The 17,729-nt window shown below is 44.5% G+C and overlaps 1 protein-coding gene across 1 annotated transcript; it reads left to right on the plus strand.

The window, feature by feature from the left end:
- Positions 1-1,056: 1,056 nt before the first annotated feature.
- Positions 1,057-13,660, plus strand: LOC104408264 (ras-related protein Rab-6A; the record flags this gene model as incomplete). Its single annotated transcript, XM_010017814.1, has 6 exons — positions 1,057-1,116; positions 6,977-7,082; positions 7,358-7,469; positions 10,645-10,738; positions 12,549-12,615; positions 13,145-13,660. Coding segments are annotated over 6 exons (504 nt in total), but the record flags the coding sequence as incomplete, so codon positions are not given.
- Positions 13,661-17,729: the final 4,069 nt, after the last annotated feature.

Here is a 17,729-nt window from a genome sequence, read left to right on the forward strand (position 1 = left end):
AAAGTGCAGATGAAAAGCTGAAAATGTGTAAAGGGCCTGAAGATTTCAGGAAGAATTAGTTATGTCAAAAGCACTTAGCAATATTTCAAGGGAATAACAAATATCTTTAAAGAAGGTAAGACTAGGGTGTTACCTTTTAATGCACACCAGAAAGAGTTACTAGTTTAGATTTGGGTTATTTTAAGTTGGAAAAGGAAGATAAAATTGTTTTCTTGAGGACAAGTCATTCACTGGAACTGTATTTGGTAAGGTGCTCTTGTATATTTATGTGCTTGTTGTAGTTCTTACAAACTGTGTCCTGGCTGCTACTTGCTGTAGAAATTGACTGTTGTGGTCTCTTCTAATGTTAAATGGTTCACATTCTGACGGAGACCTTCCAGAACACATTAAATATTCCTTGTGTTTGTTAGGACTGGAGCTAATCTGTCTAAGATACTAAAATCTGTTACATCAGTAACCTGTCTTCTGGTTCCCGGGGTTATGATAGTACATCTGCTTGATTTCAGTGCCTGGGAGCACAGCTAGCTTGGTAAATTACTTTAAATGTCTTTGTACCAGAATTGCTGCACAGCAGTAGAAACGTGACTGGAAGGAGCTGGGAAATGAAGCGTCTGAATGTCACTGGAAAGGAAGCACATTCCGAAATGGAAAGCCTGAATAAACATTGCTTTTAAGCTTTCAGCACAGTTGCCCGCAATTTGTATCTGTAATTTGCTTTACGTCTTGGATATTTCTAGTGAGATAATTCTTACCAAACTGAATTGTGTTTGACCAGAAGGTGATCCCAGTTCAGATGTGATTTGTGTTAAGGTGCATGAATATCTGAGGCTAAAATCAAGACCCTGAGGTTCTTGCGCAGTTGAGAAGTGTTGGAAGAATGACATGAAATGACGATAGTGCAGATATTCAGATTGCTTTGTTTGTTATCAGCTACATTGAAGGCAGATGACTTCAGCAGCTTAATTCTAAGTTGGTGAACATTTCTGAGAGTTTGTGTAGAAAGCTTTGATTTGCAGATGCTGGAAGGCACGTTGCAGTTCCTAATGCTTTTCTTCTTTCCAGGCGACCATTGGAATTGATTTCCTGTCAAAAACGATGTATCTGGAAGACCGCACGGTAAGCGAGGCATCTCTGTGATAACATGGCAACTGCAGTCCTGGGAGCAGCAGTTACTGTGCACGCTATTCCACTGGCCATTCCTCCAACAGCTGCTGAAATCCCACAGCAGCCTTCAGAGGGACAGCCTTTGTCACTTGTTTCCAGTATTTGTTCATATCTGACACCTTTAGAATGAAGTAAAAATCTTTCATGCAAAATTGGGGCAAGCTAATGTCCATATCCCAGGGAATGGGCTGTCTGTAACATGTACTGTAAGTGTACTGAGCTTCTAGAATTGGCAGCTCTGCCTCTGGGGTTGTCAGTATAAATGGGTCTGAGCAGAGCTCAGGCAATTCCAGGTTTGGAAGTCATTCATGATTACCAGTGGTGGCGTAGTTTCTTCTTGTAGGAAGGCTCCTTCTATAACACAGTTCTGATGTACTGTTAACAAAACAACTTTGGATTTAGCTTGCATGAGATTCCCTTTTGCACAGAGAGATCTGTTACATCCCTCTCCTGTCTTTCAGTATTTGTCTTTTCATTAGTTCATGTTTTGCTAGTACTTGCCTTTTTTGCTAGTTTTACTACTGGCTAAGAAGTGTGATGCTGTTGCGGGAAGGAGGGGACCAGTGGTGCAGTAGAAGTCCTTTGTGTTGCTTTGGGTCTGTTGCTTCTGAAGAAGTCTCAGCCCAGTGTGTGTGGTGAGTTTCCCGAGTGTTTCTCTGTCATCTTACCAGTGATTCACTGTTAGGAAAGACCTTGGCTTAATCGTTGGGAGAAACTGCTTGGAAAACATTCTTCAATGGTGCTGGCAGTAGCAGAATAAAAAGATCCTGGGAATGCTGCTTGACACCTGTGAAAGCAGCTTGGAATGCCAGTATTCTGTTTTCAGCAGTGTAGTCTTGATTTCTTGTGGCTGTGTAGGTCAGGCTGTCATTCACCTGCTGGCCTGCTGTCCAAAAAATACTGTATTCATTGGGCATGCTGCTAGTTTCCTGATTATGTAAGTGGTTCACAGAGCTCATAAAGCCAGTATAAATAATGGAGAGGTGTTGAAAACACAAGCTGCAAAAATTCAAACACTGAAATAATTTCTCAGCTATGGCTAATGCTGTATTCTGCAACAGGCTTTGACTGCTGGGCTCGAAATGAAGAATGCTGAGCCTCTTAACTGCAGTGTGTGCTTTGGCGTATTTGATATGTCCTTACACCAAATAATATATCCTGAAGATATACCTGTGCTGGATCATTCAGCTCTAACAACAGCCTGGGTAGCATGTACTAGCCAGCAGAAGGGACAAATATGTCTGGAGTTTGGTTCTGCAAAACTGCCTCCAGCAGTCTCCCACAGAGGGCAGCTCTAAGCGTGCTGTTTCCAGCATGTTGCCAGTGCAGTGGGACCTGTGGCATTAAGTGAACTGGGGCCACGAGACACCCTGTCCTCAGTCCTGGCTGTCAGGCTGCCAGTCCCATGTTACCGCTGCAACCTCATTCTTGAAATACCTGGTATTTCCTTTGCTGTAACTCGGTATCTTCCCAGGCTTGTTGGATTTCAGCACAGGATAAGCCAGTCTAGAGGATGTTTGCTCTTCTGGCTTATGCCCCACTAATACATTTCATCACATCAGGATCTCCAGTGGGTTAATTGGTAGCCGTTTGATGTCCTTATGGTTGGAAGTGACCACATATAGCTAGCTGTAGGCTGCAGTCAGCTTGTGTGGCCAGTATAGCCAAAGCTCTGGCGTGGCAGGATGCACTGAGGTATGTATGCTTACTTTCCCCCTTAACAGATGGTGTGAGAAGGTACTTTTTTAGGGATGTCTTGGGTTTGTGATTAAATGGAAGAATGTGTTTGCGTGTGTGAGTTATTAATGGATCTGTGGAGGGAGGGAGGTTTCTCAGACGTGCTGGGCTGAGGCTGCTGTGAGAATGTGGATAGAAGTGTCGTTGGCTCTTTTCACATTTCTGTTCCATTTTAACTTTTCTTTTGTTGCATTATTTTTGCCTTGCTTTTTTTTTAATTTTTGTTTCACTTGAGGTTTGGTTTTTGTTTTCCATTTTCCTGCTCTTCCCCCTTATTCCATTTCCCAGATCAGGCTGCAGCTGTGGGATACAGGCGGCCAGGAGAGGTTCCGCAGCTACATCCGTGACTCTGCTGTGGCTGTCATTGTCTTTGACATTACAAGTAGGTATTGAGCTGGAGTGTCTGCAGGGACCTTGCTTTTTACATGTACCTTTTATGATTGGAAGTGGTGGTGTTATCTGAAAAGAGCTAAGATAGGCCATTGGCCCCAGGACTGTAAGTGTTCCATGGGCTGAGGGAACGTAGCTGAGCATCTTCCCCCGCAACCAATGGTAACTCCATCCCATAATCCAGAAACTGGTGAATTGGAGAACTCTGGTCGGCTCAAAGCTCAAATGATGGAAGTGACACACAGAGGATTGGCAGGTAGGTGAGTAGGGATTGTGATTTCTCGTGTCTGTGCTGATGGGAATGTCAGGTGATCGTTAGCCTTTGAAAAGCTTTCTCTTCTTTCCGGTCTCTGTGGGGGACTTGGGGGTTTTGGTTTGGAGGTTTGTTTCTGGGTTTGTTTTGTTTGTGCTTTGTTGTTGTTGTTTGTTTTTTTTAAAAGCCCTCAGAATGAATGTTTTCCTTTCTGGATAACTAGAGAGGTAACACAGGTAATGACTTCAGATGCGGAAGCAAAGGAACACTATCAGAGTAGGTAAAGTAGTACAACAATCACTTAAATAAAAGCTAAGTAAAGACTTAGGAGGATTCAAGATTCCCATTTCATTGAAGAAGAGAGCTGTCAATTCATGTGAGTTCTTGTTCTGTCACTAGAGAGCTCTTGAAAGATGTAACTATCATAATTTCTGAAGAATAAACGAGCTTAGAAGGGAAATACTGTGTAACTCTTGGCATGAGTGTTTTAATATAAGATATGAAGATATGAATACAGTTACTTCATTATAACTCCTTGTTATTGATTCCACTTGATCTGGCTTTTTCCTTTAAGTTACAGTATCAGCAGAATTATATAGACAGGATTTGCGTCTTTGAACCAGGACAAAGTCTAAGTAAAGGACATAGTGCGGATGAAATCCTGTGGCCCACCTTTATTCTGTCACAAATTCTAGATTATCATGAGGCTTTATGGACTAGGGGTTTGCTTCCCTTTGGTTAACTGAAGTGCTTAACAAGTAATAGACTTCTGTTAGGATTTATCTTGCATGCTGAGGCCAGATAATAATTACTTTGTCTTTCTCTCAGTCCTGTAGCTTAAGTAGTTAACTCTGCGAGGATTTCTGGTTTCATGCTAACTTATATAAAACTGAAGTGATCTGTTTGGGGAGTGCTGAGATGTGCATGTGATGGCTGATGCTGGGAGCTCACCCAGGTGAGGCAGTGTCGCAGGCTGCAAGCTTGGCATCTTCTCTCCCCACTGTGCTGACAGTTACAGGATGCTGTTTATCCAGGCAGGTGGAAAAATCTTGCCAGTCTTAAAACAGCTTCCAGACATGTCAGAAACAATTAAGTGCTATCTGGTCTCATCATACTTTGGTGATGGTCTGATCTTTTCAGATAACTTCATTTTTTTTCTTGTTACTGCTCTTTGTTCTGTTCTTAGTGACTGAGAGGCTTTTAGCTTTCTTGTGTTACTGAAGGAATGTGCTCATGAACTTCTGATTGCATGGTGATGGTAAGCACTATAGTGCAATTAGGAAAACACAGTTTCCTGTACCCCTCTGAAAGAGCTATGCGTTTGCAGTGTCTTTAGTGGTAACTGTGTTTGGGAACCTCAAACAACCTCCCGTAAGTCATTGCTGGTCATGGTAGTGTAAAACAGGGACAGTCACATACGACATACTTAAACACTAGCCAAGATATTCTTAACTAATAGAGAAAAACTGTTATCTAGCATGTGGGGAGCTGAGAAGAAAAAGGGAAATTGCATTTCAAGTTGCCCAGCAGCTTAACAATAAATACACAAGTGGCCTGTGGACAGATCCATGAGGAAAGTCCATACTGCAGCTCAGGCCCCATTCTGAACAAAGCTGCCTACTTTCTAAAATAGGCTGGATTAATTCTTGTCAGTTGAGGACTTTCATCTTTCCAGACTGGTGGGCTCCTTGGTACACTGTTGTGTTTGGGTGGGTTATTTGTATTTTTTCTTCCCCTCCAAAATGGGTGCATGTAAACTTTGACTTCAAGAAATGAGAAGCCACAGAAATACTGCAGCCGACTTTCTCAGGTCACCTCAGGGGTGCCTGCGTAGTATCTTGTGTAGCTGAAGGCCTCAAATAGCATTACCCTTCACTACAAGATTACCAGGGCCGGTTCTTGCCCAGCTCTGTGGTACTTCCTCTAGTTGCCTTTTTGAAGGCAGCTGAAGGTTAGAGTATTTAAGTCACCACCTTGGTAAACTTTCTGGCTGAATAGTCTAGTGTAGCAGCAGTAGTGTCTTGCAGACTATGTGGAAGCTTGTTGTGAAGTCCAGGAGCAAGAGCCAGAAGCTGTCATTATCCATCTGATACTCCAGCACAAGTGTAGTATTGTCCAGTCTCTTGGAGTTTGTCACCCTGAATTGCTTGGGTTAGTGAAGAGCTCTGACTTTTGCTACTGTTATCAAGGCTACCTTCAAAACGAAGCATGAGCTAATTGCTTTAACTGTAAGCCCTAAACTTCCTTAAGCCCCAGGACATTGGATCTACATACCCTAATGTAGATACAGGGTTGTTTTGAGTGTGCTTGTAGCAAGACACTTTGCAGACACTACTCTGTCCAACTTCTATTTCCCTTCTAAACAAGGCAATTAGCAGTCCTGAAACTGCGTTCTCCCCTGTAGCCAGTCTCCTGCAAGCTGCCTTATTAACTGCTGTTCTGTGCTGTTCAGCTGCTCTCCCTCACTGCTGAACAAGTGGCTTTGTGAGCACGTGACCAATTTGTGTCATTGAGCTGGGAATCGGTATCTGCCCTCCCATGAAACTCCTGCCTGTTGAGAATGTCAACAGCAATCTTGTTTTCTGGCAGTGTAGTGCTGCTTGTAGAGCTAGCTGTGTGGAGTAATGACTTGGAAAGAAATGGTATCGCTCCTAGTTGTGAAAAGCTTTTGTTTAGCATTCACTGTGGTAGCTGGGCATGTTTTGACCATTGCTCTTTCAAATAGGCAGGTACCAGACCTTACAGCTATTGTATATCATAGGTCAGTTTGTGTTCAGGTACAATTCTTGAGATCAAACTGTACCACTCATAGCATTTGTGCTTGTTTCTGACTCTTGTGCTTATCTGAAAGGGAGAATCTGTTGCAGTTTTTGTTACATGAAGCCTACAGTGTATAACATTTCCTTTTTTTTTTTTTTTTTCCTGCTGGAACTTAAGTTACTGATTGCCCTAATCTTGCATGAAAATTCCGTTGCCATCTTCTGAATTCTTGATGCTGGAGAATGGATGCCGGTTTACTACGTGGTGTGTGAGCTGAGGGAATTGCATGTCTGTCATGTGGGAATTGCTTAGGAGTCCTGTGGAGACCCCATGCTTAATCCTGGGTAACCAGGAAGACCAGCTCTGTATGACTTGTAGCTACTGCTGTCAGGAACTGAGGTAGTAGCCATAACCACTTTGGGAATAGCAGAACATCTGGACAATCAGAGGAGGTAATTAAAGCAGTTTATCTACACACAGAGTCAGAAAAGCCAACTTCTATGATGTTTGGATATCTGGGGCAAGATTACAAGGTCAACCTCATCTTCTCATATGGAGCTGCATACAGTTAATTTGAGAAATGGCCTTTTCTCTAAAGGACAGTTTCCTCCTTTCTTTTCTCTCTTGCTGTCTCTCTCTTTCTCTGTGCTCTCCCTGGCCTGGTACCAGCAGGTTCGGCTGCAGCTTTGGGACACAGCAGGCCAGGAGCGGTTCCGCAGTCTCATTCCCAGCTACATCCGCGACTCCACTATTGCTGTCGTAGTCTATGACATTACAAGTGAGTGATGTTTTGGTGTCTCATTATTTGAAATACTACATACTAGCAGAATTAATAAGTTATAACCAGAAGTTCTGCAGAAATACGATTAACATTGAAACGTTCCCCCACCCTCCCCCTCCCACCCTGTTTTTCTGTCTGAGCAGAAAGCAATTTATGGGTCATTTCTATGTGGTGTGGGGAGATTTGGAGAAGCACCTGAGTACAGGCATAGCATTCTCCCTCTCTGAAAAGAAGTTTTAATCTCAGCACTCCCTTTTATTTCTTCCCTACAGACTTAAATTCTTTCCAGCAAACCTCCAAGTGGATTGATGATGTTCGGACAGAGAGAGGGAGCGATGTCATCATCATGTTGGTGGGGAACAAAACTGACCTGGCAGACAAGAGGTAATGGAGGGGGGCTGGCAGCCTTGCTGCCCTGACCGGTAAAAGCATGGAACTGACCAACTGTCTGTCTTTAAAACAATTGTTGATTTTTAAATGAAGCATAAAAAGCTTGTCATGAAATTCAGATTTCTGGCTTCAATATATGCAAAGTTACTTCCTTTTGCTAGTCTACAAATAGTTCTGATTAAAACAAACCAACCTGAAAAAAATTCCTTGAAGTATCTTTATACGATGTTTCTCAATAGTGTATTTTGTCTGATTTTTCTTTCCATGCTGAGATAAAGCCAGAAAGATGTCTTGCAAAAGCAAGTAAATATGTCTTTTCAGTGATCCTATTATATGACTCTTTCTGCATGTGCAGCTGTTAAGTTCACAGTACAGCCCCTTCTTGCTACAAGAGGCAGCATCAGCTTTACAGTATCAGTCTAAAAGGTTTCCCTTTGAGCATAAATTTCATGTCATATGTAACAGAAACTGGTGTTGTGGATGTGTGGGGAAACTAAATTAGCAAAAGCAGATTTACCCAAGAGATGTAAAAAGTTAATTAGACTCTTAAAATCACATGGACTGAATGTTTTGGGACACTTGGACGTAGTAAAGCATTTGGCTTTTAAAACTCAATTCTACACCACCACTTCAAGCAATGTGCTCAATGTAATGGCTTCTCAGAAGTCTGTGTTTCTATTTCAGATTCTTCTCTTGATTGGTGATTTGGTAAAAATTTTGTTTAATGTTTTTGGAGATTTTCATTCTTTCTGAAGACATCAGAAACAGTGTAGATAAGGAAAGGGTTTTATTTGAATGGTTAGTGTCAGTAGTAATTGGTAGAGGGAAGATGGAGTAAGCTGTGCAGTTCCTTACAGTCCAAATACTTTAAACTGAAACACCTTTGTGTACACCGGGCACTGGGAAATGTGTGCTTCATATATCATAGGACATGGGAAGTATTGAAATGATGGGGAAATCTTATCTGATGCAAAAGAAAGCATCTCAAAAAGGTAGGACTGGGGAAGAGCTGGATCTCACAGCAAAGTGAGGTCTTATAAATCAAACCCTTATCCTTTGGCTTTTCATGAGACATTTCTGATCAAAAGCTAGCAGCTTGGAAAGCCGTACAGGTGGAACATTAATATTTTCTCAGACCAACCTTGCACTGTTATCTGAACTGCCTGTTTGTTTCCTCTGTTTCTTGGGATGATGTGCCCAATAAGGATCTGACTGTTTCATCACTGGGTGCTGCCATGTTTTAAATTCTAGCTTTTGCTTTGCTTACTCCTGCAGTGTACGTATATTGCTTCAGGATGTGTTGCGACGTGTTTTTTCCCTTGTGGTTTTGGTGTTGTCCTACTGCTCATGTGAGACAATACCCAGCATCCCTGGCTGCACAAACTGGGGTCAGGAGATGTATTTTGCCCTTCATCCCTGTACAAGTCATGCCGTTAGTTTTTAGTTTGCCATGTCTAGCAGGAAAAGTATAGCCAATTCTAATAACAGCAAGGGGTTTGAGTCAGTGAGGGAAAGTATAAACTTAGGCTCTGACTGGCTACTGTGTGTGGACTTTGTACCAGTGGTTCTTACAGAAACGGGTTCTGTGTCCTCCACACAGACCACCTTAGTCTTGACAATTATTTGGCTTTTCCCCACTGCCAGTGGGAGGCCATTCTGAGTGCCTTTCGCTTTGGAAATAGTGGTAAAAGTTAGTGCTCAGAGCTTCAGAACTGCGATAAAAACGTGTATAGCTGATTCGGATTAAGAATTCCAGGTGGCAAGACCTCAGCTCAGTCTAATCTCTAAAATCAGCTCACAAAAACAACAGAGCAAAATCCAACATGTTCTATTTGAGCCAGCTCTGGATGTTAACCACTTAGAATTTCTTATGCCCTCCTGGGAGCATGAAATAACTGCAGCACCCTAACTGAATAAGGTGGCATTTAGATTTGAGGTTTTCTAATTTCTATCCAAATCCAATTTCATGTGGAACTGGAAAACCCAATGAGATCATTTCAGCCTTGGAGTATTTCCTGGTAGTCCGTAAGTGAAGCAGTGTGGTCCAGCACTGCCATGAGGATTAAAAATAACAGAACATTATTTGGATCATAGCTACAGTTGGAGTTCATGTAGCACTAAAAACTCTGATTTTAAAAGTTTAATGCATGTAGCAGTAGTCCTGGTCTAGGCTAGAATTTGGAATTACAGTGTGTATCCAGGTATCAGTGAAAGAAGCTGCCTTGCCTTCTTTTAAAAAGGGAGTTAGGTTTGTGTGAGGCTGAAATACTGGGCCTTTTAAGGCTGGACAAAGCCACAGTGTCAGCCTGAGCTTGGTCACATTTTTTGAAATAGAATAGTGTATTGGAAGCCATTCATCCTGTGGTAAAGTGATGATGTGAGTTAAGTTCTGAGGCCAAAAAGCTGAGCTAAAAATAGCACTGTTCTTACTTGGTGCAGCCTGTTAAATTTTTCTTCCCTGTTGATGTTGCTTCAGTTGGTGGCTGGTTTTTTTTTCCTGCAATTTTCTTTTTTTCATTTGTGGACTGTTTTTCTTCGTTCTGGTTTTTCTTTTCTGTGATTTGTTCTCATTACTGTAGACAGGTTTCTATAGAGGAGGGTGAGAGAAAAGCCCAAGAACTGAATATGATGTATATTGAAACCAGTGCTAAAGCAGGATATAATGTGAAACAGGTATGTACAGGGTGTTGATTGTAGATGCAATTGCAGGTGCTTGCTCACAGTCAGCAGCCTGGCACTTGCTGCTGCCCTGTACTTGCTGCTAGAGCCTTTCTGAAACCTTTCTGTAACCTCACAGAGCTCCTTTCAATTGAGAAACTGCTTTATGTATCTGGTGCAGTGTGGGGGGTTTCTTCATTCCCTTGAAAATGCTGTGAATGAGGCTCAAATGTACTGCACAAACTTCATCCTGTGCTGGTCATCTGTTACTAATAGTCATAAGTCCAGGTATTCCTTGGGTTACTGACCTGAGGTTGATTCATTTGTAGCTGGAGGATCTGCGGTCTTAAAGACATGGAGGTCCTGAGGTCTCCCTCAGTGGACTGTGCACTCCTGTAATGGTGGTGAAGCAGCCCACACCGCTGAAGAGCGGCTCAGTCACAGACATCTCTAACTCTTCCTGTCTGTTCTTCCTTTTTGTCTTTCTGCTTCTGTTTGCATCTTTTTCCAGGCAAATCACCACAGAAGAAGGTGAACAGAGAGCCAAAGAGCTGAATGTGATGTTTATTGAGACCAGTGCAAAGACTGGGTACAATGTGAAACAGGTAGATCATTGTTCTGTTCTAAAGTCAGGAAAAATCTGTATTTCACTTCTCTCTATGTGTATGCTTCTGCTTGGGGTTCATGCTCCATTGGATATTTGGTTGCTTTGTTCATTGTCAACCCCTGAAATGCTTCTTGCCCCGTGATCACTGCTGCCACCGTATCTAGCAGAAGCTCCTTTTCTGTCAAGTCAATGATTCCCTGTTAATGCTGAGCAAACTTACCTTGAAAGGAGAATCCCAAACCAGAATGTGCTGAGGGATAGGAATGGCACTATTTTTTGCAGCCAGTCAGACATAATTTTGTGCATTTCCTTTGCTTTTGTTAACATTAACACACTGTTTTCTAAAATCAGTGTTGACCTCGGTTGGGATAATTGCTTATGCTGATGCACTGGAGTTTCTGCTTCTGTTTGCAAGTTGCAAAGGAAGATCTTAAAGTAGCTGAGGTCAAAAGGGATCTCTGGAGATCATCTAATTTAGCCATCATACTCAGAGTAGGTTGGCCAGAACTGACTCCAGCTGAGTTTCTAGTATCTCGAAGGCTAGAGACTCCATCTCTCCAGGCAACTTGTCAGTGTTTGACTATCCATACAGTCAAACCAAGCTTTAACTTTTTTTTTTCCTTGCAATTAAACAGAATTTCTCATATTTCAGTTTGCATCCATAGCCTCTTGCTATAAACTTGTGATCTTACAGTTCCTGAACTAGAAACTAGTTCAGCAATTGTTCAGAAGTGTGACAGAACACTGGGAGTAAGGCAGCTTTAAGGTGCAGGGATCTGCAGGGGCCAGTACTGCTGGTGTACTAGGAAACATACCAGTTTGTTGTACATTAGCTGGTTGGGAAAACCTCACAATGGTGTTAGAAGACCTTGGGTTTGTTTCTTTTGATTCTGGATTGAATCCACTTTAGTCTTTGGTTCCATCTTAGTTGCTTTATTTGCCTGACGGGTGCTTGCAGTGAGAACTTGTGTGATTAAAAGGATGCAAACTGCAGCACCTCGATGGTACCTCAGTGGCTGGATTTTCCAATTTGGAGGGGTGGATGAGGAATCCCTGCCAAGCTACTGTGAGAAAATCGTCATTAGTAGATGATTCCTCTTGTCCTGTGTGCAGCACTTCTCACCTAACTAGCTGTCAGTGTCTGTAGTGTGTTAGCTGCTGCATTTTTGTCAGCAGGAGGAGCTCTAAGCATTGACTTGAACAGTATGCAAAACCTTTTTTTGTTGTTTTGTTTTTTTTAATGGGGCTGTGATAGCCCCTCCCAGCCCTTAGCACATCCTTCATAGCTCAAACCAGCTCACTTGAGCCAGCTGTTCCGCTCAGAAATGGCTGGTTCACAGCAGGACTGAACTGAAAAGATGGGCTGTAAAACCTCAGGCGTTCCATAGAGTTCTTAAACCTTCAGTTTCTTGTAAGGTTGGTCATCAGAAGCCCTGAGCTGGGCTCTGTGACATTGCCGTAGGCAAAAGCAGCTGACGCTGGACATGGCAAATGACATTCTTGCTTAGTGCAGGAGGGAATTGTGCTGCATGTCCCTGCAAGAACTGCTACTGATTAATTTCATGTTCGGTTCAAGTAAAAACAGGTAAAAAAACCCTGTTTTGTAGGCATATTAACATCTTTAATAAAGCCTATTAAATTTCTTAGGTAAAATTCTTGTGGCATTTGTCAATCATTACTTTGTTTGCTGAAGTACCCACATAACAAGTTTGTACAACTTGGACTCCAAGACCTGCTGCAGAGCAGTGTGTTTTAACATGCATTTTTATTTCTGACAAGCCTTCAACTTTCTTATCACCACTTTTCAGCTTTTCCGTCGTGTGGCTGCTGCCTTACCTGGGATGGACAGTACACCAGAGAAGAGCAAAGAAGACAGTATCCTTGCTTTCTCAGCAGTAACTTTTCCTTTTCTCATAGAATTTTACAATTATCATTTGTTAGGCTGGGCTTACAGACTTTTTGTCACATTGTGGGGATGAGCCTTACTGGGGTTTTGCAGAGATGTTGCTGAACAGCCACAGTAGTGTGGTGCTTACCTGTGGGCATAAACTGAGGATCCTGCTTGTCTCTGTATAAACATACACAGCTATTTATAATGGCAAACACAAGTTTTGCTTTCTCCACTTAAGCTTAGGATAAAAATTTGTATGGATTTAAAATACCATACTTTTTTTACACAGGGCTGTCTTGTGTACAGACCTGCCTGACTCAGCTCTAGTCACTAAGTGGTCTAGTGGTCTTGGTGTACAGTCTGTGGGTTTTGCAGTTAATCCTGTAGGCACGATATGCTCTGCTCAACCCCCTGCCCCTATCAGGAAGGGCCACCTAACAGCCTTTTCAGATACTGATACCTTTCTCTGTTCTTTCCTTGAAGTGGGTGTTTTCCTTCACTTGTCTCCTGCAGTGATTGACATCAAACTAGAGAAACCTCCTGAGCAGCCAGTAACGGAGAGCGGGTGCTCCTGCTAACAGGCCCGTTCTGTAGCAGCACATTCCCCAACTGGCCAGTCTCACTGAAGAACATCACTGCTCATTGGCAACCCTACTCTGTGGGCTGAAAAACCAATCTACTAAAGCGAGCGAACTCCCTGTTTACTGGTGGGGAGCAGCCCCGGCCGCCCCTCTTACTGCATGGTATGAGCCCTGAGTGCAGAATGAGTGTCCTGTCTTTTCTTTTCTTTCCTTTTATGTTGTTGCACTTTGGCACTGTGGTGCCCTTTACAGTCTCTCTCTTCCTCTCCTCCTCCCCCTCTTCCCCACCTCGAGCCTCTCTGCTCAGATATATCTTGTGAATGCAATTGGAAAACCCACCAAGTTAGGGAAGATAAAAATAAAGCTTGGGGGTGGGCTTTCCACCTTCCTCACTGCCTTGCATCTTACCCTGGTTCCCTGGCCACTCCAGCCCTTTTTCCTGCATCCCCACTTCCTCTGTTGAAAGGCTGCTCCTTTTAAACCGGTCAGTTTGACTTGGCCTTGCCTTTTTGGACAATACAGGTTATCTGTTTCTAGGCTTTTGCTTCCTGCAGAGCACACACAATGTTAGCTCCTCAGTTTCTCCTTTCTGTGGATGATCTTGGCTAACTCTTGGCTAACTCATGACTTCTGAGTTTTGCCCCTCGTGTCACACACAGCACTGGAAAACCCCAAACTCTGATAGCTTTGGCCTTGTTGCTCCCATTTGTGTAGCAGAGACATCCCACAGACCACTCTCCTCAGCTGGATTATCTTCCCATCCACAGGACGTTGGCGCTTGGTGAGTGTTGGCTGTCAGATGTGGGGAAGGAAAGGGGTAAAGAAGCTTTGCAGCATGAGGCTGGGTGGGGAAGAGACCCTCAGGGTGGTTTGTAGAGACCCGGGTCCTGTCTGTCTACAGCAAAAGTGAGCAGTTACCTGAAATCCATTGCTACAGGGACAATACCTACCCTAGGAGCCATGGATGCTGCTCAGGCTCCTTTTCTGGTTTTTGTTCTCCTGTTCCTTGTCACATAGGATGGGAGAGTCTTCACATGGAGCAGGAAAGCTGCAGCAGAATGAAGGCCAGTGATAGCTGTTTTACTCCCATGCCTAGGCTGGTGCTTGATGAAGTCATACACATAGCTGTTTCTCCCTTTGTAGTAGGCTTCTGGGAATAGGGCTAGTAGCCACTTCACTTTTGGGGTAGTTTTAAGCTGCAACATTGCCAAAGCTGAAATGAGCAGTGGCAGGGATCTACTGTCAGACCCAGGCAGAGGAATGAAGGATTGTATGCCGCTGAGATGAATTTTGGTCTTGCTTTTTGACCTTGAAGGTTGGGAAATACATCCTCTTCACCCTGCCCCTGGTTCCTAATTCTGTTAATAGGGCCCTGGGGGGGGTTTGACCATCTGTCCTAATCACAAGCCAGTAGGTCTTTTGAAAGAGAGGAGAATGAAAGAGTCAGATGGTGGAAAGCCATCCACTGTTTTTTTTCCATCACCCACCCTGTCATGCTGACAGGGAGGATGCTAGTGGGCAGGAGAGCGATGGACCATGGTGTGACGGATGGGGATAACAGTATTTGGTGGTGGTGACACTCCCCCAGCAAATGTCCCTTGGTCACTGACACCGCGTGCGCACTTTGAAGCCTGCGGGCTCTCAAAGGAGGGGAAGAGGCAGCCTTAGCTGGGACCTGGCTTAGTGTCCCCTCACTGCTGGTGACAGACCTGTTGTTCCCCAGAGCCCTGTCCCTTCCACTCCAGGTGAGCTGGCCTGCAGGAGGAAGCTGGGATGTGGTTTCCCTTTTCACTCTGGAGCATCCCCACCTCTTTCCCACAGTCCGGGAAGCTCAGTCCCCTCCTCTGTACATACCCCTGTTGTGTGGGAATTGCTGATGTTTGTCGGTGTGTCCGTGTCTGCTGTAGAACAGGTTTTGCTGTCCCCTTCTCACAGGCAGGTGTGCACTGCCCTGCTGTTGTGTTGTTCAGTCACGGACCTGGGGGGAGGGAGGGAGGAGACCCTAAGTAATGGGGAGGGAGGGTAATTAGTGAAATGAAATAGGTCACTTCCCACTGTCTTCTCTATGGATGTGTATAATATTGAGTGTGTGTCTGGCCCTGCTGTCTCCTAGCTGTTAGCCGAGTAAGTGTGACTATTACTATGAGTATGGACTGTCTGACCACAGCCGTGTATCACACTAAATAAAGTTATTTCACCAACACCTTTGCTGTCCTGCTGCTGAAGAGAGGCCTTGTGATGCCTCTGCGTATTTCACTCGTAGGTTTGATAAGTCTGTCTGGTGTGGTGTAAGGTGGAAGAAGGGTGAGCTTACAGAGTTTGAGCGTGGCTTTGGGAGTGCAGTGGGAGGAGAAGGGCTTTTGCTCCAAAAGGTCAAGCTACCTGCAGTACCTCTGCCAGTCTGCCTACCTGACCAGGGAGTTAATTCATTGACATAGACCTGCTCCAGCCCTCGTGACTCTTGGCCTCTGTTTTGCAAGTTGCTAAAAATTATCCAATGTTCCTGGACCTGTTGTTTTCCCACCAGGAAGCAGTAACTGCTCATTTGTCCCTCTGGTTCTGGAGGATAAAATGGACTAGTGGCCAGTTCAAACCTTATTAATGCTTTGTCAGTTAAGATACCTAAGCCATGAATGTGTCTTGGGGAAAGAATCCACTCTGTCCCGTTTGCCCTCAGCCAGTCACAGGATCAGTGTGAGGGCTGTGAAAGCACCCAACTAATTATCTCTGAGTAATGGCAGGGAGGAAGCGGCCCTGGGCAGGGGACATCTCCCCCGGGCTCCTGCAAGGGACTGCTCAGAAGCAGGATGAACAAACTGAACGTTGAAGTTGTATTTGCAGTCTCTTGTGGAGAGTTCAAGGTGCCTCTTGGCTCCTCAGCAGTTGGGTTGTGTGCTGAAAGCCTGACATGTGCATTCGATCACTCTTTGTTTTCCACCAGGCAGAGACCAGGGTTGGCTTTGGGGCCAGGAACTGACCACCTCCCTGGCGTGTCTGGGCACAACAAGGGGGAGAAGCGAAGGTGGACCAGTAGAAGGCTGCCTTGCTGCAACCTGAGCATCTTCATTCCCCAAGGAACATGTAAATGCTGGAAACTGGTGTGAGACTGCAGACATGAACACCCCATGGGACACAAGCCTGGCCACATGGAAGAGACCTTACATCTTACAGTGGAGCTTCCAGAGTGTTTTCCCTGGTAGAAAAGCTAATTTTGCTGTTGGGAAAGTTTACTTTCTAGTGTATTTTACTCTGCTTCAGCCTGGCTCAGCTTTCTACGCAGCAGCTGAGCTAAGGGCAACCTTGCTGGCAGTGCTGAACTTGTGTCAGGCTGCTACCCTTGGCAATCCCAAGCAAGCTGTTAGTGCCACCACAGACACAATCCTCCACTGCAGCTCTTGCTCCTGGTAGTGCTGAAGCACTGCTCCAGATTAAAATCAAGGACTGGTTTCCATTGGAGTGGGTGGAAAAACAGCCTTAAATCAGAGCTGCACATCACATGGATCCCATGCTTTCCTCCCACAGGCCACAAAGGTGATGGGAACCAAGCCTTGTCCCAGCTGTCCACCCAACAGTTCCTCAGGGTAATGCTGAGGGTGGTAACAAACAACCCTCCCTCCAGACATCCTGAGTGGGAACAGGATGAATGCTGGTTGCTGCACTTTATTATTTTAGTTATTATAAGTAAGCAGAAAACACCACACAGGCAGCCAGGGCAAGGGCTGTCCTGATAGCACTTAATATGTGATACTACCATGTGGAGTAGCACGCAACAGGACTGTGCCAAGTGAAGAAAGCAGGTTCAGTGAGCGAAACCCTCAACCGTGCAGAAGCTGCTCTGGAAGGAACCTGGTCAAGTACCTACAGCAGTTCACAAACATGCTCCAAGCATCTCAGTCCTGTATTGGGGGTGGGGGTGGCAAAGCAGCACAGAGGTACAAACCTGCCTTAGCAGACTAGTGCAGCAAGAGATGTGCACTGAGTTTGAGTGGATTTTACTCCTGTTCTTGAGTCCAAAGTAAAACCCGTAGTGAGGAGCAGAGGTAGGACAGCAGAGAAGGAAAGAACTTCATGGTACCAGAAAAGTGAGCAGGTCAATCTCTTGGAGGACAAAGGCTGTGCTGTGCTCCAGCATGTTTAGACCCTCTTGGCCTTACACCTGTTAACAAGGGTTGGATCCAGAACCAGCAGAGCCCTCGTTTAATTCAAGTCCTGCTAGAAGAGAAGCACAGATCTTGCTGCAGAAGCTGCCCTCTGGTACCCACTTCCACATCAGCTCCAACAGCTTGTTTCAACACCCAGTTCAAGGAGTACAGACTAAAGCCCCATCCATCTTCCAGCTAAATAAGATTCCATTGGTATCCCTCCATGCAGGAAACAGCCGATGCCTGTGCAGCCAACAGGACAGTTGTACTGGAAGTGACAGCTGAAACTTGGTATGTCATCTCAGATGTTGAGGAAAAGTAGTGGAGAGTTCTTTGCAGGATGGCCCCTCTGGAAACCCAGCAGACAGCTGCCTA

Source organism: Nestor notabilis, unplaced genomic scaffold (genome assembly GCF_000696875.1).
Source record: "Nestor notabilis isolate BGI_N333 unplaced genomic scaffold, ASM69687v1 scaffold19857, whole genome shotgun sequence".
Lineage (NCBI taxonomy): Eukaryota > Metazoa > Chordata > Aves > Psittaciformes > Psittacidae > Nestor > Nestor notabilis.